Source organism: Crocodylus porosus, unplaced genomic scaffold (genome assembly GCF_001723895.1).
Source record: "Crocodylus porosus isolate Cpor-Errol unplaced genomic scaffold, CroPor_comp1, whole genome shotgun sequence".
In the NCBI taxonomy this organism is placed as follows: Eukaryota; Metazoa; Chordata; order Crocodylia; family Crocodylidae; genus Crocodylus; species Crocodylus porosus.
In genome coordinates this window covers 236,357,641-236,384,843 of record NW_017728886.1, presented here as the reverse complement: position 1 = coordinate 236,384,843, position 27,203 = coordinate 236,357,641, and the positions used below count along the sequence as shown (strand labels likewise).

Here is a 27,203-nt window from a genome sequence, read left to right as displayed (position 1 = left end):
ACTAACTGCACTTTATCATGCATCAGCAGGTGCATGACAAACAGAACTACGGAGGTGATGCTTCCCCTCTATTGGGCACTGGTCAGATCGCAGTTGGAATACTGCGTCCAGTTTTGGGTGCCACGCTTCAAGAGGGATGTGGATAACCTGGAGAGGGCCCAGAGAAGGGCCACGCATATGGTTAAGGGCTTGCAGGCCAAGCCCTATGAGGAGAGACTAGGGCACCCGGACCTCTTCAGCCTCCGCAAGAGAAGGTTGAGAGGCAATCTTGTGGCTGCCTATAAATTCATCATGGGGGTGCAGAAGGGAATTGGTGAAGCTCTGCTCACCAAGGTGTCACAAGAAATAATGGCCATAAGCTAGCAGAGAGCAGGTTTACACTAGACATTAGGAGGAACTTCTTCACAGTTAGAGTGGCCAAAATCTGGAATAGGCTCCCAAGGGAGGTGGTGCTCTCCCCTACCCCAGGGGTCTTCAAGAGGAGGTTAGATAGGCATCTGGCTGGGGTCATCTGAACTGGGCACTCTTTCCTGCCTATGCAGGGGGTCAGACTTTACGATCTACTGAGGTCCCTTCCGACCCCAACATCTATGAATCTATGAAAAACCTACAATTCTTAAAGCACTGGGGAAAGAAAACATCCACAGCTGCTGCAGAATGAGATAAATCACAAGTAAACAGAGTAAAATGCTCCACTGTCTACATGCTGCATCTAGATGTATAAAACCTTGGCAGAACTGCAGGTTTCTTTACCTTAAAACAGATTCAACAAAAACTCTTAATGCTTTCACATGAATCCATGCAATAAAGGCTTCACTGAAATTCACTTTCAGCCACCGAACTAGAGGCCCCTGCAGAGGGAAGGATTGAGAAGAGGCAGTTATTCATCATAAGCCTTCAAAAAGAGAGATTCAGCTTTATTAAATTTAAGAAGATATTGTTCTATAATTTTCATTAGGTGTTTAAACAACTTGCCAGTGAACTGAGAAAAAGTCAAACAAGTTCTTCATGATCATTTGATCAGTTCCAATTTCAAGACAATGATGACTATTTGCACTGATATAAGTTTTCCAGAGCAACTTTTCAGCAGTTGTAAATCCAGATAACCTCACATTTCATATGCAAAGCAGCTACATTCACCATGACTCCACATGACCAAGAATACAAAGCATCTAAAAAGAAATTCAGGCTTACTGCATTGTCAGTCTACAGAAAATCACTTAACACTGAAAATTATAGCAGCAATCCTCAGTCACCCCTCATCTACTTCATTTTGCTCCCCTTGAATGAAACAGCCCTAAACTAAACCAATTGCACCTTTAAAGGTGATTCTCTTTGCATGGGAGATTCCTGGGTAGATGGAGATCAGCCAGAGTAGCTTCTGCTGTTTTCCTTCTAGCTGTTGGCGTAGCTGAGATGGTAACAGAATCGCAGTCCTTCAATAACCTCTAACTACTAGGACGGTTCCCTTGGTTTGCTGGAAGCAGCCACAGTTCAGACTGGCCCACCACAGAGGAGCTTCAAAAACACACACCAGGGAGGCACAGCACCCATCTTAACATCTCTTCCACCCTCGTGTCTCAAATACAGCTAAGGATCAGGCCCAGTAGGCAGCATAACTAGGCAAAGGAGAATGGAGCAGGAGCTTCAGATGCCAAATTAGAGGGGGCACCATCAGCATCCCATACACTTATCATCCCAACCCCCCCACTCTCTAGCACTTTTTTTGAAAAAAAAAAAAAAAAAGTTACAGCAACTAACTTTACTTAACAGCCCTAATTCACTATATTTCTTGGATGAGTAGTGAAACAGCTATTAGAGTCCTTTTGGTCTGACATATCATTTTGCTTATTTTATTCAACTTCAACACATTTAATAGTCTACAGGTAATTAAAGTAGATCCTTGCTTTCAACAACTGTTATTGACTATGTTGAATATCAAAATTAGGCTACTGTTAACTCTGTGAACCTTCCTGTTTTACTTCCTTGTCTGAAGAGGAACCCAGTAGTGACCTATCCGGCTAAGTACAGACATTTGGGGGCTATAGGGGGAGGTTAAAGCTATTCAAAATGGCTGCCGAAAAGCAGTTAAGTCAGGATGGGGTGCTAGCCAGGGAGCTGTGGTGCAGGGGCAATGTCCAGCAAGCTTGAGGGAATCAGGTGTCTGCCAGGAAGTCACGACCTATAGGCAGGGTGGGGTTGCCCACAGTGAACCTACAGCCCCATTTCTCCTGCCCTTCACCCCCACCAGGGGTTGCCTGCTCAGCTCTGGCAGCAGTGGACGCTGATAGAAGTGGCTGCAGCCAGAGCGGCTTGTGGCATGGGGGTTGAGAGGGTTGGCCGGTCAGGGGCCAGGAGGACAAGAGGTGGACAAAAAATAGACCAGTGCAAGGGGAGGCGGGAGTGAAAAGAGCAGCCCTGGGGCTGGGGCCAGTGGACAGAAGTTCCGTGCACTGGTTTGACTTAAATGGATTAAGTCTGATACTGGTTTATCTGAAACCAGGTTCTGCAATTTTTAGACTGGTTTGGAATTTTTGTACAGTTACAGGTTTAGACCGACTGCTGGTCACTGAGAATAAGGTTAGCACTGGGTTATCCAAGTTTAAATCAGGAGGCCATTTTGAACCCAAGTTAACCTCCCAAAATGTCTGTACTTACCCTTGGTGCTTAAATGCTCAGTTCTAGCCATTCCAAAGGAAAATATTTGGTGTATGTAAACTTACAAACTGTTTTTTCTTGTCAGTAGACAGCCTGTTCATTTCTTCTTTGTCTGCTTTCATCTCTTCTTCATTATACTGGAAATCACGGACCATAAACCTACATTTGAAGAGTAAAAATGTCCAGCAGCTGTCTAGATGGCTTTTAAAATACAAAAAGCAAGCTAGAGAAAAAAACCCAAACAAACTCTTACTTGCTTTCCCTTGCTTTGTGTTTAAATTCATCCATTGCCTTCTTGAACAAAGTGACATTGCAGAGGTAGCTATCTTGGTCCTCAAACAAAACACTGGATAAAGGGGGGTGGGGTGGGAAAGAAGTGTTAAGCAGTCACAGCTTTGAACCATTATCTCTCTGAAGTACTGTAGTCAAAATTTTCATCTGTGGTTACTTAACTAACAAGATCAAGTTCACTGTCTATTAATAGGTGCAATAATGTTGTTCTGTGGCTAGAGCTTTTAGCATACCAATTTTAGAAACACTTTCATTATCTTTTATCAATAAATGATCTGTTTGCAGTTCACATATTCAACAAATGCTTTCTTGAGTAAACCTACAATTTAAAACTGTATGTGTTCGCAGATAGTAAACCAGCATTAATTTAACTTTAATTTGTGAAACAAATGCAGCTTTTAGCATCCTCATTTATATTGCCAGTGAAAGGAAATAAATGCTGAAGCACAGGAGTTGCAGAGAGATCAGTGGACTAGGAATATAGTCTTATCTGTGCCAGCAAAGAGCACGCTAAAGCAGTGGTTTTCAAACTTTTGGAAGTCACAAAACCCTTCAACATCACTTCTTCTGCCATGGAATCTCTAGCTGTAGCCTAAAAATTGAAGCAGTGGCAGCACACTGCCTCCCAGCCTGCTCCACCATTGCACACAATCTCTTTGCGGAACCCCAGAGTCCAGTGGAACACAGTTTGAATACCACTGCTCTAAAAGGAGCTCAGTGAGCATCCCAATACAATACGACTTCAGGAGTTAACCGTCTAGCAGCATAAGCATTAAAATGTCTCCAAGCAAGCACTGGTGATTTAGGCTTTTTGCACTGGCCATGTAATCTGTCAGGCAAATGGCTGATTTATGCCACCCTTCCAACTCAAAGCTATGCTTCTAGAATGTGCGAGAATATATGCAGACGTTAGATTAAACAAGTCATAAAAAAGCTACTTACTTGCTGGATCTTGGGACTATCATGTCTGTTAGTGTTTCATATTGCTTAACCCAGTCACTGTAATTTAACCTACACAAAACAAGTTAGAACTCAATTTTACTGCTGCTACATAAATTCAAGATAAACATTGAATGGATCATACACACGGAATCGACAAAGAGCATTCACAACTCTGTCTTCCAACAGGAAGGTAGAAGAAATCAAAAGTACATATAGCATAAGGGTATGTAACACCCTCATCCTATTGAGGTAAGAGATTGTGAATGAAATAGAACTAACTTGGTGACATTAAGGATAAATAGTAGCTCATCTTCAAACACACGATTTGAGATTTTTCTTGAAAGACACAAACATTATCTTTCTCTTTCAATTAAGAGCTATACAGTCAGGTTAATAATTTAAACACCTTTGAGTTATCTGATTGATTGAGGCTTACTAAATCACAGTACAAGACTATACTTCTCTGTAAGAGTGGAGTAAATGAAAAAAATTAAGAATAAGCTTTTGAAGCAGTTTTACACAACTCATAAATGAAAAGGATAGGACTTGTGGAGTCATTGCTCTTTTTAGAGAGCGGTTAGAGTCCATCCGTAAAAAGCAACAAAGCCAAGGTCCAAACAACTCAAATGAAGAAATTTAAATCCAGAAGTCCTTAACTCCTAAATCCCTTATTACGGCTAATAGATTATACTGCCTTTACTGTGGTTTTTACACTTTTCTCACTTCATAAGGAACACCATTTACTGCAGGAAAATTAGCTGCTATTCATTCATATTGTAAATCAGAAGGTCACCAGCTTCTTTTAAGCTCTACAAAAATTACCTTAGTAATAAAAAAGCAATATAACTAAATATCAGAACAGTAGGGCTGTGGGGCACCTTAGACATTACAGAACTAGCCATATGCATGACTGATGGTTCACACCTTATGGGAAGGAGTGGGGAGCAGAGCAGTTGAGGAAAACTTAAGTGAACAAATTGGATTAATATTAGATTTTACCAATGGAATTACCCTTGGTACCTCAACAGGGAGTTCTTAAATTAAAACAGTATTTGTTTCCTTGCATTCCTGTATCTTACGATGCAGGTGGCCACCATTTGCAACATATTAAAGGGGACCACCACCTGCAGCTATGCAACATGAAATGCCCAATTCAAGTTTTCTCTAGTAGAATTTAGGGCCACGCAGTACCCTTTTTGGGAAGCTGAGTAATAGCTCCCAGTGTCCCCAAGGAAAGTAATTTTTGTCTCTTATAGAGATTCAAAAGTTGGTACCAGCTCATCTACAAGTTAAACACTAAACACCTTTCCTCTCAGCAGATTTATACGTTAAATAAAACAAAACAATATTTGGTTGCAGAAAAATGTCTTACTTGGGTACAACCACTAACAATGTGATCAAGTATTCTGAATCAAGTACAAAGTCCTCTTTCTTCACAATATCAGCTAAACTTCTAGTTAGTAAGCTTCCTCTGTAAGGAAACAAAAAGGCAGCCATTGTAAGTGCAGTTTAAATCTTAAACGCAGTCCTGATAAATTTTAGGGCTTGGTTAACATGTTTCAGAAAAAAACCCTGAAGAACAAGTGGCAATTATACAGAAAGCACTTATTCCCTTCTGTAACTATAGTTTTAACATGCATATTGTTTATAAGACATCTTACCAGCATCTTTATTGTCAGTATTAGCTGAAGATCCTGCTCAGTCTGTGTTAGGATGAAAGGTACAATTTTCAAAAGCACCTTGGTGACTAGGGTTCAAAAATGATTTAGGGAAGAAAGGTTAAAAAGGGGGGGGGGAAGGGGCAGGGAGATAGACTGAAAAAGATGCTCACCCCATACTATAGACTCTTGCAAAAGACCTCTAGTGCTATTGAATATTCTCCACACAAGCAACTGTACATTGCAAGCTGAAGTCACTGTCTAATAATGTTTTACAATCCTACAACTTTGTATGGATTCAGGTACCATGCATGGGGTCCTGCCTATTCTTACCACAGTATTGTGTGGAAATTTCACAATTATTTTATCTCAGGCTAATGTAGCCTACATGACTACTAGTATGACTTAGACCTTCTCTACATATTACAGCTATTGCACAATTAAACTGAGAACAGCTGCATATGGAAAGAACCTATCACACCATGAAGAGGTCTAGCCTGCTATAAAGTTAGACCTTCAAAAGGCATGCTAGCTTTATAGCTGGCTGCTATCTAGCTTTGATTTTCATGTGTAATAGGGCTAGGAGCCCTATCAGCTGACTGGGCTCCCAGCTGCAGGGATGCACCATGCCCAGCCAGGGCTGGCAGTCCTGTAGCACAGGGGACACTCAGCCCCCACAGTGCCTGTTAGCTGTGGGACTCTGGTTCCTAACAGGTATGAGGTGTGACTGCAGTCTCCCAGACCAGGGGTACATGGCTTGCCCCCGTGGCTGGGAGACCACAGTCATTACAATCTCCCAACTAAAAGAAGCAGTGTGCCCGCATAGCTGGGAGGCCCTTCAGCTGAAGGGGCTGCTAGCCACCAGACCCTGCTTCTTGCCAGTGCAGGGGGAACCTGGGGCTTGCAACAAGATGCGACAGGATCCAATGTATGATCCCACAATCATGCCTCTTGCCATGCACATGTACAACTGTGTGGGATTGTGCATTAGATTCCATCATGTTTTTACCTACATGTGTAGAGGAGACCTTAGATGTGTTCGTGTACAACCATGTGCCTACATGTGTAGGGTCCTATATTGTCTTCTAACTCTACAAAGCCATGCAGCAACTATTATTTTAACATTTTCTTGATTGCCGATGAGACTTTGGAGCCTAATTATCCAAGTAGCTTCTGTCTTTAGTCTTATATCCAGATCTATGAACCATAGCTATAGGCCTACATTCCCAAGCACTCTGAAGGAAGGGTTGCATCAGCCTCAAGAGAAAGGGAAGAATGTCACCTTTGTTTAAAGTAAGCATCTCCTTGTTGGCATTAAGAGTTTTATCCCCACCCATCCAAATAGTTGTTTATGCCAGTGATTCCCAAATGGCATGCTGTGATATACCTGGGTGAGGAGGTAAATGCCCCCCCTGCCTGCACCAGCTACTCCAACAGCACCTGCACTTACTCCCTTGGAAACTGCTGCCATTATTGCTGCTTTTCTCCACCACCCCTATGCTAGCCCCACACCCAAGCTCCCAGCTCTGTACGCTGCTGCAAGAGAGTGGGCAAGTAGACATGCAAGTAGAGCCAGGCTTTGCAGCCTAGTTCATCCCCCTCTACTTCTCCACACTCCTGAGGCTGGCAAGAGAGGCCATGGAGATGCTCACCAATTTGTGAGACTCTGTAGGAGCAGCCTCAGCAGTAGGGCGTGCTCTTCCCCACAAGGTATAGAACTAGGGATCAGGAAGAGGTAGACAGTGGAAAGAGCAGAACACACTTGCCCCCACTACCCTTAAGTGGCACCAGCTAGATCACCAATTCTCAATTAATTTTTTTTTTTTTTTTTTTTTTTTTTTTTTTTTTTAAACCTCAAGGACCTCCCTCAATATCTTTTTCTGAATTCAGATCTAAAATCTCAGTGATTTTTAGCTGGGGTACTATGAAGTTCAGAAAAAGTATGAAGGGGCAACTTAAGGCTGAAAAGGTTGAGAACCACTGGTATGGAGACTAAACCTTAGCTAAAAGAAAGATGTATTTGGTGTCTCTTTTTTTTTTTTTTAATAATACATCTCAGCGCACTGGCAGAGGAATGGAATATATGTTTTGGAAGAAAAATATGAATTATACATATACACATATACCTTGCTGGGTGAAAGAGTGAAGTGTGCCACCATTTTTAAACCAGAAAAGGGCAGGTATTAAAAGTTTGGGAAACACTGTTTTATGCCTTGCTCAACTCATTTGATTTGCTTGGGCTGGGGGAAGAAGGATACAACAACTTCTCAACATATCATATTAATTACTTCATCACATAATAAAGCAGAAACTTCCTTGAAAAAAGAGGTACTTCAGTTTTAAGAAAACAAATATTTTGATCACAGTATCATGCAACTAGTAGCATAACTAAATTAAGGTGGCTTACGCATTCTTTCTTTCCAAGTTCTGAAGGTTGCCTTTCAGATTATTGTACGCTGAAGCTCTTGCTTTCAGGTCATTGTCAATTTGGGTTACTCCCTTTAAAAAACAAGATTCAAAATAAAAAAAATAAAACTTCAATATGCCAGAAATGTTAAATCAGTGATGAGACGTCTTGCTTCACCAAGCCATCCCTCTCATCCACATCTTCGATTAAACTAGTCAAAACTGCTATTGATTATTTCCAGCTAGTGCCAGCTATAACCTGGAGGAACAAGTTCTACCAAAGAAGCAATGACCAGGACCTGAACTAGCGATCATATTTCTATAGTCTTATAATCTATATTTTCACTGTTAAGTTGACTGATTTTAAAAAGGTTTTACTTATACAGGTACCTCAAAAGACTTGCTATATAGTAACACTCAGGCTTTGTAAAGCAGTTTAGTCCCTCTCTCTCTACTGCTTCAAAGCAACTCACAGCTGAATTATTTGTTGCACAGATAGTGTTTTTATTTGCCCCAGTTTGCCATCAGTGGGTTTTGCTGTACCCAACAGAATACTAATTCTCAACCAGGGTGTTGGGGTACCCTGGGGTGCCACGAAATCTTTCTAAGGGTGGTGTGAGGATAAGAACAGGCTCAGACGCCTCTCTACCTGGTTACTGTCCTGCCCCCACTGCCCAGCTCCTCTGCAAAGAGGTAAGAATTGTAATAAATAAGTCAGTCTTGGAAATGGGGTACTGCTCAATTAAAAAAGTTATGGAGGGGTGCCAAATCAGATAGGGTTGAAAACCACTGATATAGAAGTCAGCCTTTAAAAAACACCACTGCATAGATGTAAAGAATTAGCAGTACCCAGCACACACAAAAATATCACCTGCAATTTTAATGCAATAGATTTCTCTTAAGGTATGAAACCAAAACTAAATCCCAGTTGTCTTAGTACAAGATTAATAACTTACTTCTTACCCAAACAGCAATATATCAGCTGCTTGGATAATATAATGTATATTCTTACACATGAAAGAGAGGCAAAAAGTCATATTTTTTTTTTTTTTAGCCAAAAGGCAAGAAGTCAGAATTTTTAAAATGATAAATATCTGCAATAAATAATGACCTGAGAGACGAGGCTTTAAAATATGAAAATGAAATACCATTTTAACAGACCTAATGCATCTATATTAGTATTTAGAGAAACAAACAAAAATGTGTGTACAGTAGGACCCTATCTTGGAGAATAATGTTTAAGCACTAGCAAGCAATGACTTTTGCTAAGGGGAACAGTCATTAGAAGTAAATCACAGAAAGGCCATGGACAAGCATTAGACTTGTGCTGGGAGAAAAGACTTTTTCCTGGCACAAAATGAGAGCATAGAGCTATTCAAGGGATTTCTTCTCTAGAAATATTCCTGACTGACAGTAGAAGAGATGTTCTCCTGCAGTGGGAACCATCCCAGAGCCCCAGGACAGACAACTGTCGCTAGGGAGAATAGCCTCTCCTAACCCCCACACTCTGCCAGTTTGAACAGGAGAAAGGTGGGGGAAGCGGCAGCCACACTGCAGCATGGCTGGGGAAAGGTAGAACTGGGATTCCAGAAGCTGGACTGCAGAGGCAGTGATTTAAAGCTGGGTTATGGGGTAGTGGGGTGGGGACAGCTTCCCCAAGCCTAGAGCCTTACCTCTGCCAGCTTTTAAAAGTCACAGCCTATGCAGCCCTGTTCAACAGCTCAGCTGGCTGTGTAGGTAGCAATTTAAAACCAAGCATGGAAGCTCTTGGCTCTGCTTTCCTGTGCCCCCCACTGTAAAACTACTTATTGACAGTTTGTTCCCTTCCCAAGCCGGGAAAGAGCAGGCTGTTAAATCAGTGAGCAACCCTAAGGACTCTGGTGATCTAAGCAGCAGCCTTTTAGTGTCCCCTGGCTGGAGAGCTCACCTGTGAAGCTCTCCAGCCAGGAAAGTTGGATGCTTCAACCTCCAGCTTATTTTTCTAGCAGCAGAAATTCCACAGACATGCTCACCAATAGAAGCGAACACCTGTCCATGGGCAGAAATTTAGCAGATCTAGGAAAAATGCAAATGTGCTAAAATTTTCTAGTAAATATAAATCCTTTCCTTTACTCTACACACTCCTTGCGCTTTAATAAAAATAAAAAACCCCACCCACAAACAACAACAAAGAACATATGGCTAAGCATGCATCATTTAAAGAAAAAAGTCTGAAAGAATGGAAAAAACTAACAGATACCAAACCTGCCTTTTGTTAGTTAAGCCAGTTTAATGAAATTTTGGAATTCTAATACTTCATACCAACAAAGTAAACTCTGACTGATTTGCCACTCCAAGAGGAATGTAAATAATGGAAAATTATCCACTACTGATGATGTATCTACATGTGCAATTTACCATGTAGATGACGAATTAGCTCTGCAGTAAAGTGTCACCATCTACACGTGCCCATATTAGGGTGCAGTAAATTAACTAGCTTCGCTGTAGGATAATACAGTCCGGGACAAGTATTATCCTACAGTGGAGTAGTTACGTGCACTGAAATGCATGTGTAGACAGTGACCGAGGCTGGCCTGGGCATGAGGGTGCTACAGTGCAAGGGATTCCTGCCAGCTAGCCCTGCACTGCAGCACCATCCTGCCCCAGCAGGCCACTCCACAGCATGTTGAACTGGGGTGTAGCAGCCCTGGGCTGTGAGGCTGACCCCCCCAGGCTCTCTGCCAGCTGCAGCTGCTCCACCCCAGTTCAATGTGTCACGGTCCCAGGTATACATATAAATGCTGTGCCTGGGAGCAATACACTATGGTATGAACTGCACCAGAGTTTATTACTACATACTAATTGCACATGTAGATGTATTAGGAGTTGATAATTGGGGACAGGATGATATAGAATCAGAATAGAAGCAATTTAAACAATGGTGATGAATTTTCCCACAGGCAAGTTAACCAACATTTACTGTGTAATCATCTCTCTGTGGGTGCTTTGTATGTGCAAAGACTCCAAACAATACTGCATTTAGGGTTTTGTCAATTGCCAACTAGAATTTACAGAAGTGACTAACAATTTTCATTCTAGTTAAAAGTATTATAAAAATATTACCGAAATTGCAAACACTGGCCTTTCAAGCTACAGTTTTTAAATAAAAAAAGGCATGCATAAATAAGTCTCAAGTTAAATCCTAACACTGGTGTGAAAATCTTATTTGATGGATAGGTAACTTCCAGATAACAAAACAGAGTCATGAGATAATGGTCATCCATTTTTACATAAAAGGTAGAGGAAGACTCCCAATATTTCTGGAAGATACTGATCTTGTAATAGTTATATTAATATGGCTATTTCCAAAGAGCACAGAAATAATGCTGTTAGTATAAGAGAACGCAAGTCGCATCTGACAACCTGCTTGGGACCTACTGCATCTTAAATGGATCAAACACTAGACTTTAGGTTGCCATGGCTACAATTAGTTTGACAGACATATCAACAGTGGCAATCTACTGGCACGCGTGCCTATTTTATGCCAAATATAGAGTGTATAGATTGAAATGGCTGCTACCACCTTGCAGCTGGCATGTTAGTAAAGCTGTGACTCAGTGGGAACTAAGCTCAAAATCTCTTCAGTATTTACACCCGATTTGTGCTGCAACTTCTGGAAGTCAGAAAGCGACAGCCAGTAGTTCACTCCCCTGAGTTCCATGAGCTCAGTCGCATGTCCAGCACCCCACTTATTTATTCTACAAACTCTCCACAACAATTGGGCTTAGTCCTTCCAAGGCAACTGTATTGTTTTTTGTGAAATATTAGAATCAAATTCAGCACTTGGATGCCACGGTGACGAAGATAAAATATCGACGTGCACGAGAGAATTTTCCTTCTTATTTGGCAAACCTTATAAATCATCTGACATCTAACAAGAAAAGGACTAAAAGCTATGAACTCTCTTAATTTCTTGAATATCAAGTCAGTCACACCTGAGCAGCTAGAGATGTTAATTAGGTTCAGGGTCTTATCCACCCTATACTGTTCTCTAGGTGGACTACTTCATCAGTCTACGTTTCTGACTCAATGGAGTTTTTCTGTTCCCTGTCTGTGGGCTAGCTCCAGCTTTTGCCTCGAGTCTGATACCCGACCCCATGAAGAACAGCAGGGCTTGCACCAGTTGAACTAAATTTCTATTATGGGGAAAGCTTTACAGCTGTACAAGATGCTTATATGCTTAACTACTAAATCCTCAATATTCTGTTAATGTTAAAAAAAAATAAAAAATAAAAAAATAAAAGTTCTCAGAGGAACATAAACCTTGAAGCTTGAGGTTCTTAAATTAATCTAATGACGGAGTAGTACGAGACCCTCTTATGAGAAAGATTATCCTCCTACCTCCCCATTTGCTTACTGAGGGGGTTTCCTGACACTTTCCTCAAAAATACATAGTGCTGGCACTGAGAGATGGGATAATGACTAAATGAACTGGGCATCTAGCCCAGACCACAGAGGAGTTGCCATAAGAGACAGCTGCAGGCAGAGCCAAGCAGGACAAGAGACAGCACCAGTTGTAGCAAAATGGTAAATTGTAAAACAACTTGTGTCAGATTATGCAGCTACAGAATCATGGAATCCATAATGGAGATAAACCTTGCTGATCAGCCTCAACATTAGTGGCTCAGGCACTGTACAGGTGCAAGCAGTACTCAACCTACTATTCTCCCCCGAGATTCTCCCTAGAACACCATGGAAACAAGACACTGGCTTTGGGGGTTTAAAGGAACGGTCAAGGTTCTGAAGCACTCTTATGCCAAGCAGGTGAGCTTTTGGCCAACTACAAGACTGCAATATTGGAAAATACACAGGGGACTACGTCAAACCTACACGAAACATGATCAACTCACAAACAAGTCAGTTACTTTAGTGTTTTGATATTTTTGTTGCATTAAATGCTGTCTGCATGTGCGCAGCCGCACTATGCACGCAGTCAATAATCCAGCCTGGCAGCTTGAAGAGCAGTGTGTGACTGGTAAGACCGTGGAGCTTGGGGGCAGGGGGTAGGAAAGGGGCACTGGGGGAGGGCAGATCGAGGTTCCCACTGTGAGGGAGGGAGTTGGGGCAGGAGTAGGCACTGCCTAGCCAGGATGGTAACTGTGAGCCTGATGCTGCCAGGAATGGGACAGAGCTGCAGGGAGAGGGACAGGAATGGGCCAGGCACTGCCCAGCCAGGACAGTGAATGCAACCCCAGGGCTGCTGGGAGTGGGATGGAGCTGCAGGCAGCTCATGTGGGGGTATGTTCATAGGGTGAGGGCAGGCTACATCAGCCTCTTCCCAGTGCAGGCCTGGGCCAGGCTCAGCTGTGTGGGGTGGGTGGCAGAAGCGGTGGCACTGGGAGTGGTGGCTACGGGGAATTTTGGAGCGGTCGTAGCCCCCCAAGCAGGGGCAGCACCAGGGAAGGCTGTGACCTCCCCAAAATTCCCCATAGTCCCCCACCCCCATAGCCACCCCTCCCAGCACTGCTGCTACCTGCCCCACACAGTTGAGTCCACCCCACCCCACACCTGCCCACTCTGAGCACAGCCATGGCCCAGCCCCCCTGCCAGGAAAAGGCTGGTGCAGCCCCTGGCCCCAAGCCTGCAGCAGCAGCCTGCCCTCACCCCATGCACAAATCCGGAGAGGGCCACATGCACCCCATGCCTCCTCCCAGGGTCCGTGCGGTAGCAGAGAGCCACTCCACTCTTCAACCCTCCACGCTCCCTGGATGAACTGCTCGCAGCTGTCTCACTACTGGCGGCCCCAGAGTTGCATGCATTGGTCTGGCTGGGCAGTGTTGCCCCTGCCCTGCTCCCTCCCTCACCACTAGGGCCTCAATCTGCCCCCCACAGACATACAGACAGGATGTTGCTCTGCAAGCTGCTGGGCTACATTCCTGTAAACTGGCTGGTTAAAAATTAGCTACCAGTATTGGCCAAGAAAATCTTTAATCTGTGCATCCTATCCAAAATCATTCTTCGAAATACATGAAATCTCCCCAAAAAAGTTTAAGTTACTTAGGTTATGAACATGCAAGAACTGATTTTAAACAAATTAGCTAATTTAAGAAATGGAAGTTATCACGTCATGAATTTACAGAACACTAAAGAATTTACATTCTTATTACACATTAAACTCCAATTATATTCCAGGTCAGAATATATACTATCTACTGGTGTAATATACATTTGGTAAGACATTCAAACCAGTAGTTGGTATGATGTGACATGCCAGGAATGGCTCACAATTCTCTAACCCAAGGGTTTTCAACCTCTTTTCTTTGTGTTCCTGGCGGTCAGACATGGAGCGGGGGAGGGGAGGCGTGGTGGAGTGGGGGCAGCACAGGGAGGTGGGCGGCAGCAGCGACCACCATGTGCAAGCATGTGCAAATCCGGCTGACTGGGTGATGCTTGCGTGGCTGGCAGGAGGGCACTGCTCCCTTCACCCCACCCAGCCCTGCTCCTGGGAGACACCAGCGCAGGGTGGTAGGTGGCAGCAATCCATCCCCACCCACCTGCACTCCCTAGGGCTTTCCCAAATACCCCTAGGGATACATGTACCCCTGTTTAACAACCCTGTTCTAACCAGTCTGGCTGCAAACCAAAATCTTGAGGCAGCCAGGAATCACAGGACACAGAACTTGAGATGAACATATCCCAAAGCCAAGGAGCTGCATGCAACATGTCAAGTCAAATAATATATTTGTTGTTAAATGACTGCTTGTTTATTATTTTTTTCTCAGAACTGAAGAAAATCAGAAACAGAAAATGGACAGAAGAAAAGAAAGCTTTATTAATCATTTCCATTCCTTCAGGAGCATCTTTATACTTCCTGAAAGCTGTACATTGTTTGGCCATCCATGTAATCAGGGGTGGATCCAGAAGGGGTGCAGTAGCATCCCTTTTCTGACCATAAAGCAGGAGCAGCAACCAGGGACTTAGGACCCTGAAGAAGTAGTAAGAATTTCACCCTGCCTTCCCCTCCATGCTCAGAGGCATATCCCCTCTCAGGTCCTCCCTCTCCTGCCTGCTCCTGTCCAGCCTCAGCTGGGCTCAGCCTAAGACAACAGCAGTAGCAGCAGTGGTGAAGGGCAAGTTCACCCTCCCTGCCTGATGCCTCAGGTGTTTTTAGCCAATTTTTAAAGGAGGCATATTGGCCAATACGAATCCAATTTACAATACACAGCCTGGCAGCTTGAAGAGCTGCTGTTGTGGAAGGGGAGGATGAAGGAAAGAGGTGTGAAGATCAAGACACCTGGGAGGGAATGAGGCTGGAGCTGGGGCAAGGTCTGGGGCAGGCACTGTCCAGCCAGGGCAGGCTGCCACTGTGGGCTGAGGCTGGCTGCACTTGGGATCGGTGGCAGCAGCTCTGGAAGGAGGGTTACGGGAGGGGGAACTGCAGCTACCCCAAGATTTGCCGTAGCCTCCCCCAGCCCCACTCTCTCCCTCAATACAGGGGCCTTGATCTGCCACCCCCTATTTTCCACCACAGATTTACCAGCTGCACAGCTCTCCTTACTGACAGGCTGTGCTCCTCGCCACCTATGTGCTGCGCTGCAGCTAAGTGCACACACAGGGCATTTATCGGCCACATTATCAGTCACATCAGGCCAGTTTCTGACAGTCAATTTTCTTTATATTGGTGCTGACCCGGTATCGGACCGATGCATCTGCGGCACCTCTACTGTTAAGTCTTCCAGCCACAGCCTACTGCACGATACAATTCACTGAAGAATCCTTAAAAGTAACCAAGTAAGCAACAAGTATCTCTGTGTACTCAATACACATGCTAACCAACTAAAATTAGTACCAATACACTAGCACATGCCACAGTATTACTTTCATTTTACTTTGTAAAAAAATACAACAAGTTTCTGTAAACAGGATTAATGAAACAAGATATACCTATTTCTTTAAGTGACATATAGTCTTACCTTTGCAATAATTTCTGAAATATTCTTCAGGGACTGCTTGATTGGATACTTGGCCATATCCCACTGGAATCTTGTTATATAGGTGACCAAGTCAACTAAAAAAGGTGGAAGAATAACAGCGTTACACACAACAGTGAAAAGCATGGACTTTGATAAGTTGCTTGTTTTCTGCATTGTTTCTCATATCACAGAGTAATGGTCTACAAATTTTCAAACACTGACCCTATTGCACACACTACTGTGGTAGAAGAATTTTGGATGTTATAAACTCAGGGATACTTTGGTTTCTTATATTCAGATACCGGCTCCTGTACATCTGCAAACTCTTAAGATGGATCGTGAAATGTGCCAATAACAATTTCAGAAGCAGCAGAGTAATGACAAAAATAGTACTTCTGTAAAACATCAACAGCGCAAGTCTTGCTCTGAACAGAAGCATTTTTCCCCCAGTTTCAAAGTTTATTTGGTGCTCAGCTAAAGCAGCAGTTACATACATCTCTAGCTGGATGTGTAGGTGGCTCAAGCATGAATTGGATATTTTTCAATTAGTATCCAGCAGACATGTTCATTTTAAGTGCCTTTAGTATTTACCTTTGGCATCACTATTAGATATTAATAATTAATTAAAATTTCAGATTAGTTACTTCTGGAGAAAGAATGCCAATTCAAGGAACTATTGCACTATTCCAGTATGGACCAGTATTCAGTTTCTAAAAGCTTTCTACAAAAGCCTACTTGAGTTAGGAAACACTTACTACCCTCTACCTTACATAAAGAACTTCTGAGCAAGCATCAAATAAATAGACACATTTTAATACAAGGTATAGTTAATATCACAATAAAAGATGCAGTATTAAAATAAAGGAGAAACAAAACTAAACTGGTGATGACCTGAACATACAAAACTTTAAAAAGAAAAAAAAGGAAAAGCTTTTTTAGGAGTGGATGTTTAACAGGTATCTGAAAGCAGTTCTCACTTTTGGAGTTTTTTTCCTCTTTTGGGATAAATGACTTGGGAGCCAGCCAAAGCATTGCCATGTTTACCTTGAATTCTCAATATTTTACTTTAAGAAGTAGAATTAGGTCTGCAGAAAAAGCAAAAGCAAATCCTGAAACATTGTCCAGAATAAAGGTAACACTTCTTACCTCCATTAGCCAAGAGATTTTCCTGAACTTTATCTTTACTGTCTTCCAAAACATCAGCCATATATTGTGCCACCTTCTTGACTACACTGGAGAAACAAGACAGAGTAATAAAACATTAGGAATAGCTTTGAGAATGAAAAAAGCACTTTTGTCTCATTCAAATGTCAGAAAACTAATTCCATGGAGTCAAAGCAATGTGATATAATTATTCTGATAAAACTATATTTAAAGGTTAGATCAAATTATAAAAGGTTTGTGCTCAAAGAAAGCTCAGAGTAGAAGATATAAAGTTTTGCATAGGAAGTATGTATTTTTTCTAAATGGTTCTAGACATGTATTTGTTTTGATTATAGGGTTTTTATCATGCTTGCCAGCAGATTTAACAAAAATAATGAAAAGTTTTTACTTCAGAGTAACAGTGTAAGGTGCCAAATCATACTGAAGTTCAATACAATTTGGATGCCGAACTCCCTTAAGGTCTTCTCTTTTTTCAAGGGAAAGTAGGGAATATATATATGTATATACATTTGTATTTAATACAGAAACTCAAGGCACAGAGAAAAGTAAAAGTAATGAATTACTGCTGCCCACAGAAGTCCATCTTCACAACACAAATTTCTCAAGTAATAGTTCAGTGCTTTAAATTATTCATCTTCTCCAAGAAGGCAGAGTACTACTTTAACAACACTTCAACTGTCTATGCACATCAACATCTACAAGAACACTTTGCCTACTTTGAGTGTTAACCAAGAAGTTCTCCCATTATTGAAGTCATTTCTCCTTCCCTTCAAAACACAGATTGCTAGAAATCCTGCCCTGTTAATTACCAAAATTAAAATTGAATGCATTCAACACCTCACATGCTTATGTATCTTTCAGCAACATACGCACACTCTGATTTGGCAAAATAATTGTGAACGAAATGCTCTAAGAGGAAAAGGAGTTATTTATTTCTCTCTAATGCTTTTAAAGAACAGTTACGTTTGTCAGACTGTACAAGTATTTCTTCCATAGGTACATAAGCTTGTTCACTGGCGTATGGGGTATGTGTCATGCATTTTTAAGTAAGCCACAAGCAACCGGCAGCTGACTTGTTTAAGAAACCACAATCACCACTACTTGTCAGTTGGTTGATTTAATTAAGCTATGCCCTGCTAGTGTCCTAAAAGCATGCATTAAACCTTGAAGCGAATCAAATTTCACTCTTGGCCTCTCCCCCCAACCCCCAATTCACCTTAAATTCAGCACATGAATTACAGAAACTTCAGTTCAAGAAGAAGAGAAGCAGAAAGTCTTACTCAGTAAACAGAGAAATGGTAGTAATAGTTGCACATTTTCTTGGCTAGCATATAAAAATTTGTTGACTGAAATCAACAGCAAGCAAGGGGGCTTCACAGTATCAGAGCCATAAAAACAGTAGCAGAACAGCAGCTGTTAAAAATTTGATAAATCCATATATTTTAAGATCAGCACAAGCAAGGAATGTTCGTTAGGTCCTTTTCAGAAAAGGACAATTTACCAGAAGTGGGAAAGCAACTGATTTTCAGGCCTGGGAACAAAACCCAGAAGCACAGTTCTGCACACTCAAGACTGGTCCCCCCCCACCCCAAATAAGTCTCTTCCAACCCTGATCCCAAATATTTCTTCCACCTATACTCTTCCTTGTTTTCTTTTACGCATTCCCTTTCCAACAACTTGTATTATGTACGTACCACAGGGTTGTCCGTTGTGGAGTTTATTAATTCCAAAAAATACTAACTGTTTCTAAGAACATGGACTGGTTTCTCCGAGTGAGGTTGGGGAAAGAAGAGAGAAGTTCTTGCCATAATACTGTATGTTCTACTTTTGGTTTTAAGAACCTCCACGTTTAAACATTTTCAAGCCAGCAAAGATTGGCTACAAAGTAGCAGCAGGCTGGTTACTTTTAAACATCAAATATTACTATCACATATAAATGCTCATTATTCTTTACTGATATAGAAGAGAAATCAAATCCATGTTCTTATAAGTAATTAGTCTTTTTTTCTAATTAATTATCTCCACAACAGACAACCCTATGGTACACAGAAAAATGTCAAAATTCCTAAGAAATTAAAATAGCGTGACAATAAGATTTTCTTTACCCTTATAAATTCTTCAATAGTTGCCTACACTCAGACCAAAGGACTGTCAGTCTCCTTGAAAACTCCAGTTTTTGTATTAAAAGAAAGCTTAAGAAAAGCAAAATAGGTGAAATTTAGCTTTTCCACTAGAGATGTAGCTCAAAGAATTATTTTTATTAAAAAAAAATTGACAGCAAATTCCACAATTTCATAAATGCATATGTTTACGAGTAGCAGAGGGATGTAGATATAATATAAAGTTTCGGTCAACCTGCTATAAAACTTGGCTACTAAGACATTAGGAAGCCCCCATAGGTAAAACATGGACCGTGGGGAAAAAAGATCTCCATTATTGTAATATTTTATGTACTATTAAAAATTGTTACCCCTCCACAAATGCATCCAATTTAGCCAGCTCATCTGACAAACCAACTAACACATCCAGTGTGCCAACCTAGAATAAAAAAGAAAAGAACTATTACTATTAGACTTTAGATGCAAGTCTAGAAAGGCAAAAGGGCTGGAGGACACACTAAAAAAGAGCACCCCATAAAAACCCATGTCTTAAGTTTTCAAAACAAAGCATGTATTAAAATCAATGGCAAATCAAAGAGGCATAATAAATCAAGAGCAATTTATTCATTTCAGTAACCTAGAAATCAATGTTCTGGATCTGATTTCATATACCATTCTTCACTCCACCTACCCACGGTTCCATGTTAACACTCAGTTATCGCAAAGGATTTCCTGAATAAACCACGTATCTGTCCAGTCCAATATGCCAACTCCTGCAGTAGTCAGCATTTAGGAGAAAGTGAATGAGTTACTTGGCAGCTAGATATCAGCTAGTCTACCCCTCATGTTAGGTCTCATCCAGACATGCTTGCTGACAAACTGGTTTCAACTCCAAAGCATGATGTTTAACATGTTTAAAAAAAAGGCAGTCATTAATTTACGTACTGTATATAAAACAAAAATATCCAAGATGTTTTTTTTGTCATCACTACTTTCTTCTGCCACCTTCCAAAAGCACTCATCTGCCTTTGCGATCCCATGGAAAATATCTGCATCTATTTTAGCATATTTATTTCCATGAAGCTAAAAGTCTCATCGTTCTAGATACAAATATTATACAATGATTCACATATTGATTAGGCCAACACTTGTGATGTCTAGTTGTTTAATAGTTAAATCTTAAGAGGGACACAACAAACATGAATAAAACTTATTATGGCTAGTCTCACTCAAATCTACAACTGAAAACTGAAGATTTTTAAGCATCAAGTAAATATTTTTTTTTGATTCTCTTACATGCTGAACTGTATGTATCAGCATATGTCAAACAGAAGCAAGAGCAGACTTAGCACTTAACCTTTAAGTAGGAAACAACTTATAAATCAACCTGTTTGCATGCAGAAAGAATACAAAATCTGTTATTAAAGCTGACAACAAAACTAACGTATTTATTTTACCCATGCATATAAGAACATATATTACGCAACAGCCTGTGCTCTATCTTTAAACTCTAGGACTAGGGAGGAAAGAATGCTTGACATGCTAATCCCAAGTAATGGCCTACTTTCTGGTTACTATCCACAGCCAAAATCTGACAAATCACAAACTTTAACCTAATCTAGAATTTACTTGGTCAACAGAACAAATTAGAATGAAAGAACATTACTTTTAGCATGTAAAGGCCATGAAAGACTAGCAAGAATTAAAAGCAGAAGATTTGGGTCACAAGAAGGCAAATTGGAACAGTCTTGGTCACTAAGCACAGAACCCTGCCTTGATCCAGTTTTAACCCATGGGACTAATCCAGAAAACAGTTTTCAGCCAATTTATGCCAGGTATACAGCAGTTAGGCAAACTAGCATACAACATGTGCACTGTAAGTACATTTATCTTAATCCCCATTTGGAAACAGCCTCATCTTACAGAGACTAGCGAGGAAAAAAGAATAGCCACGTCAAAACAAAATGGGGAATAACAGAAAAATTCAAAAGGAGCTATTTCAGGTAGGTGTGAGTACCCCTACCGTAGGCAGACCAAGGTCTTGAGGCCACATGCATATATATGCTTATCATAACTACAGAAGAATGCAAGGATGCTTTCCCCTGCATCCTGGAACTGAAACAAGTATTCCCTCAAAGGTAGGGCTAATCCAAAGGGTACTTTAAGTTACAGCAAGTAGAGAAGTTGTTGTTTGTTGGGTTAGTTTTGTTGTTGTTTTTTTGAGGGGGTGGGGGGGTGTTATAAATCACACTGTAGCTGGGAAACAACTGGAGAGCTGTGCAATCTGGCATCACTTGCAGATAAGTAAGTAGCCTCTGGCTGAACAGGAAACATTCTGACAGATATTCTTCTCCCTGCTTCCTTTTTTCTACTTTTCTCTTCTAATAGGTTCTCTCCTCTTATAACAGTGATTCAAGCTCATGATTGTTTTTTATTCTAGAAAGATCCTAACTCCATTATATGCCTTCTTTAAATTTAAAGGGTAAGTTCCCAAAGCTACAGTTGCTGAAAAGAAACAAATGCAGGCCAAAACAAACTGCTTTCAACTTTCTCTTCCTTGCCCTTGCTATCAATTTAACAATGTACCCACTGTCTCTATTTTTCCATGCCATACCTTGGCAGGCTGCACTGAGACAGCTCAGCTGCCATCTACTCTGAACAAGGCAGTGCTGTGTCTGATTGAAAGATTCTGATCTTAACCAGGCCATTTCATATCATCACAGATGGGAAAGGAGCAGCAGGTAATTCAGAAGTGGACCATAAAAATCCTACCACCAGACAGCTTATATTGCAAGTCTTAGTGATCATGCAACATTTATCCATCTTAAATTGAAGTAAAAGAAATACCTTCTTCAATTTATCTACTGACTCTGTTTCAGGATCCCTTATTTCCATGGCAGTAGTTGTGACCATATGAAAGAAATGGGCCTTTTTCAGATTTTATAAACTAAAAAGGAATTTGATTCAAAATGTTTAAATAGTAACTGAAAAATTAGTTTTTTCTATGTGCATTTGCTTCTAATTTTCAGGTCTAGATATATTTCTATAATGTAGAATTGCCCTCAGAAAATTCCAACATTTACAAGCAAAGTACCAACCAGAAATGAAAATTCACTTGGGTATCTTGTTCAGAAGAAACCTAATTAAGATATGGAAAACAGGAACATTTTAGGGATTTACATACCTTTAAGTCAGGGATATTAAACTTTGAATTGATAGACAAATTATTATTTTTTGTAGTAGCAGCATGTAGTTTCTCCCATGTCTGTTGACAGGTTTTCTCCCCAGGAGCAGAAATCAGCCAGAACTCTGTCATTTTTGTCACTTTATCTTGACACGTGGTATTTCTGAAGATAGACACAAGATGCTGCAACTGTGGGGGGAGGAAGAGAAGTGAGAGGGAGAATCTGTGATTAGCTATGTTTTAGGTTCCATTAAAACAAAGCTATCAAAAAAAAAAGGAACTAGTACTGTGTTCTCAGAGTGTAATTGTGTAATCCTGCACATCACGAGCTGCTACTTAAAAAAAATTAAAATCATGTGTTTTCAGGACTTCCAGATGATTTATGCAGTTAAGTGATTTTACTTCTAGACTGCCAATCCTGCAAATTCAAAAATTATAATTTATGGCAGGTTCTCTTAACAGCAGAGATCCAACCAGTCTACTGACTGTGTACAGGCTAGGATAGAATCCAACTCAAACCCACAGCTGCACACACTTAACAGCATCAGTATGGTAATGGATAATATTATTAAGCCAGGACCATTGGCAAATGTGCCTGAATACACAAGAAGAGAAAATTAACTAAGTAAAATACTATAATTTTTTTGTGATTACTTTTCAAAGCAGAATATATATGGAGAGAGAGCAGTTGAGTGCCTGAAACACTCACTATATCTTTGATTTCCTTGCAGCATTTTTGTAGGCTGTTACAGCATGAAAAGAACAATGCCCAAAAGAGTAACAGGATTTTGGAATTAGTAAGTGAATGATAACTAGTCAAGTTAACACACAGAAGTGAGTTTTGTCCATTTGCAATTACAATTTTAATGTTATTAATTTCTAGTTTCTCTTTGTGACAGAGGGCACCCTCTCAGGGCTGGGTCTCATGCTGGCCCTCCCACCTGTCTCTATGGGGCAGTTTACTCAGTCACGCCTGCCATAATTTTGCTGTTCTCAGAAACTGGTGGTATCATGTGTGAAGATGCCCAGTCTCAGCCCCAACGCCAAGAAATTTAACAGATTTCTAGGGTCAGAAGGAACCTATTACACCATCAAGTCCGACCCCTTGCTCTGGGCAGGAAAGAGCACTGGGGTCAAGTAACCCCAGACAGATGCCTGTCTAATCGCCTCTTGATCACCTCCAAGGTAGGGGAAAGCACCACCTCCCTTGGAAGCCCATTCCATATTTTGGCAACCCTCACCGTAAAGAATTTCTTCCTCATGTCCAATCTAAATCTACCCTCCTTCAGTTTATGGTCGTTGTTTCTAGAAACCCTGAGGGGGGCCCTGGTAAACAGAGTATCCCCGATCCCTTACTGACTCCCGCTAATGAGTTTGTAGGCTAGCCACAAGTGCTATCTGCGACTCCAAACCTTCCCTACACCACAGCCCACGCCTCACAGATGGCATCACAGTTCTTAGCATTTACAGCCCCACACTGGGCTTCATAATCCTGCAGTCTGAACCCCAACTGGATCCCTCCTATCAGGCAGCCTGGTCTACCCTCATTCTGGGCTGCCTCGCTCCCTGCACTCTTCCCCTTCTCGGGTGTGCCCCCACCCCACCCCGGGACCTTTGGCCACACAGGCCCTGGCCTCACCTTCAAGGCAAGTCAGAACCCCTGGTCCTCAGCTCTGGGCATCCCTCGCGGTGGGCCCCTAGCCCTTTTGACCCTTCTGGTGCTGACTCCAGCACTGACCCGTTGAGGGTGCCTCAAGTCAGGCTTCCAAGCATCTAGCCCAATCTCTCTTACAGGTCCACCTTCTCGGCTCTACTACAGGGTTACCCACTCGGTTGTGGGAGCTGGGGTTATTAAGGTGCCCTAACCCACCTTTTACTGGGGTGGTAATTGGCCTAGCATTTCCTGGGGGTTTCCATGCCACTAGGAGCCCCACCAGGCCACCCATCCCTGGCAGGATGTAGTTTTAGGTCATGCCAAGGACAAAGAGTTTCCTAGCCATCCCCATAAGCTCTTGGCCTTACCTCCTGGTTGTTCCTGCTGCAGCTCAGCTAGGTGATGTTTCTGCCTGGGCTGGCAGCAGCAGACTGCAGCTTTTATACACAGGCAACCCATGCTTAATGTTCTTAACTGGTTCCGGGAAAATTGAGCATTAAGCAGAACCACGCGAAGTGAAACCCATATTGCCATAGGGTATAATGTAAATAGAAATAATTGGTTCCTTTTTCTTGCTGTAGCTTCTCATCATCGCCGATGCCTCTCCCCATGCCTCCGCCTGCCTGCTGGCCACTCTGGCCCCACCTGCCAGCCCATGCCCTGAGCTCCTCCCAGCTCCGGCACCATAGGGCCCCACACTCATGATTCTCCCTGCTGCCGTTTCTCCCCACCACCCTGCCCGACAGTCACTGTGGCACCATGTGCCAGCCCAGGCCCCATGCTCCTGCTGCCCTGCCCTGGGACCCTGACAGCACTGGCAGGGGCCCTGCACCCATGTTTCTTGCTGCTGCCACTTCTCCCCACCCCCCCCACCCTCCAGCACCATGTGCCTCCCTGGGTCCCCCTCTCCTGCTGTCCCACCCTGGGCTCCTGTTGGCCCTGGCCCTGCAGCACCAGTGTATGCCCCGAGCTCATGCCCACCCACCCATTCGCTGCCACTCACCGCTTCTTGCCACTGCTGCTTCGCTGAGTGCTATAGCAAAACTGGCTCACCGCTAAATGAAATGAGGTATGAATTTTAAATGAGCGCTATAGCAAAACAGCGCTAAGTGAAACCATATTAAGTGGAGGCTGCCTGTACTAAGTTCTCAAAATGGCTGCTGCCATCAGGCACTTGCTGGATGTCTGACCTAGCCCTTAAAGGGGCAGTGCTCTGCCATACCAAAGTTTGCAAACATTAAAACATTTTTAGCAATAGGATACCTGACTACATTACTTAAATATTTGCTGAAGAGGTTTTGCATTTTTGGCAAAGGTGTGTAGATGCTATTGTTTTTTTTAAAAACAACGCCCCCCTCCCTAACTTTATGCTAAAGCTTTCCAAGTCAGATTCCAAAGGGTTGCCTAGTTTAAGTCCTTGCACAGATGCAGTATTCAAGTCAAGCCACGTAGTCAAGACTCTTCCAATTTCTAGCAGGAAACAACTTATGTTGTTGGATTCTATATCCCCTTGCTTACGTAAATATCCTGAGATTTCAACTACCAACTTACAGGACTCATGGTAGAGGTGATATATCTTATTAGACCAACTAGATTTTTGCAAAAAAAAAAAAAAAATTGCTGGCAGAGCCCATCTGGGGCTCTCAGCACCTATTTTCCCCTGCAAGGCTGTAGCAGCTTTGGCTCCTTGCAAACTTCTTGCCTGGGCCCTCCTCCACTGTGCCCTCTACAACATTCCTTTGCACCCCCCCCCCCAAGGGGGTATGCCCCACAATTTGAAAACCCGTACTGTAGAAGGATATTAAAGCCTTTCTATTTGGGGAAATTCCAGCACTTCTCACAGCATTTGTCATCCATTGTTTCATCTGCTGAATGTCCCAGGGTGGGAAGCACCTATAGTTTTCTGCCTTTCTCCACCTTAACACATGCCAAAAATTCACTGGCACCCTGGCAGGCCCAAAGCTTCATTTTAGGGCTGTCAATTAATCATGGTTAACACATGTGATAATCAATGTTCATGTTAATCAGCGTTCATATTTTTTTTAAATGCATTAATCATACATGTGGCTTTGGAGACTGGGTTCTACTCTGCTCCTGTCACCACTGCCTCCAGGCTACCCAGCAAGGAAGCAGTGGTAGCTCAGAGGACCACAGGACAGCCTAGGAACCAGTGGGGGAGAGGCACAGGGGGCCCACACAGACACACATGAACATCCACAGCCTGCCTCCACCCTCCGCACAAATCTGGGGCACAAACTCAAGACTACTATGAATTTAAGATGACCCTCCAATAATTAGATTTTATACGTGGAAAAATATATCAATTGGTTATAATTAAATATAAGCTTATATTGGAGGATCATCTTCAATTTCATTCCTGCTACTCCCACTGCTGTAGCAGGGAAAGCAGTGAGAGGCAAGGGGGAAGTAAAAGGGGTCAAGCATCCTGACCCCGTGTCTCATGCACCCCACACCTTACCCTTGCCACCAACCCCCCCTCCCCCACCTGCCACCAGCCCCCTCTATCCCTTTACTACTTCCCTCCCATACCTATACCCCTGGCACCTGCCCCTCCACCCCCCTCTTATTTGCCCTCCCCATGCCTATACCCCTGGCATCTGTTCTGCCCCTGGTACCTACCAGCTGTTACCACACTGGGCTGGAGCAACCACAAGCTCCAGGACTTGATCCCTGATAGAGCCAAGGGTAAGCAGGGGTGGGGGAGAATTGGGGGCTGCAAGAGTGTAGATGGGTTGGGCAGGAAGCAGCTACAACTACAACCCCAACCTGTATTGGGATCAAAAGCCAGAGTCACTGCAGCCACATACCTCCCAGCCACCTTGTACTCAAATCCAAAATGAGGGGCTTTTTTCTCCCTCCTCCATGTTAAAATGGGAAAATAAACTTTGTCTTAGATTCAAGTAAATGCAGTACATCACATTTCTCATCAACTATAAGAAGAGACTGGCTTCTCACCGGAAGATTTTCTAGACAGCTAAATCAAACTTCAGCTCATCAGTTTAGTACTACTTTTAAGCATCTAACAGGATTTCCAAATACTGGGAAAGAAAAAGCAGTGTTATTAGGGTGATGCTCTTCAAATACATTTAAGAGGTGATCCCATGATCACCTCTTGGCCAAACTGCCCAGTTGTGGCCTTGGTTCCACCACGATCCGCTGGCTGGGAAATTGGCT

At 42.4% G+C, this 27,203-nt stretch overlaps 1 protein-coding gene across 5 annotated transcripts in view; it reads right to left on the bottom strand.

Annotated features, from left to right (window-relative positions):
- ATP6V1C1 (ATPase H+ transporting V1 subunit C1) overlaps nt 1-27,203 on the bottom strand; it is a 38,669-nt gene that overhangs the window by 7,626 nt on the left and 3,840 nt on the right. For 2 of the 5 annotated variants that reach the window (XM_019551563.1, XM_019551582.1), the window contains exons 2-11: nt 22,355-22,537; nt 19,542-19,609; nt 17,054-17,139; nt 15,908-16,002; nt 7,957-8,048; nt 5,264-5,362; nt 3,892-3,960; nt 2,912-3,004; nt 2,724-2,817; nt 754-851 (exon numbers count right to left, since the gene is read on the bottom strand). In XM_019551563.1, the coding sequence (XP_019407108.1) occupies nt 754-851; nt 2,724-2,817; nt 2,912-3,004; nt 3,892-3,960; nt 5,264-5,362; nt 7,957-8,048; nt 15,908-16,002; nt 17,054-17,139; nt 19,542-19,609; nt 22,355-22,486 (926 nt within the window). In that variant the 5' untranslated portion in view covers nt 22,487-22,537. Of the gene's footprint in view, nt 1-753; nt 852-2,723; nt 2,818-2,911; nt 3,005-3,891; nt 3,961-5,263; nt 5,363-7,956; nt 8,049-15,907; nt 16,003-17,053; nt 17,140-19,176; nt 19,239-19,541; nt 19,610-19,861; nt 19,969-22,354; nt 22,544-27,203 lie in introns of those variants that run through there. The other 3 variants (XM_019551574.1, XM_019551592.1, XM_019551599.1) reach the window with 3 other exon arrangements.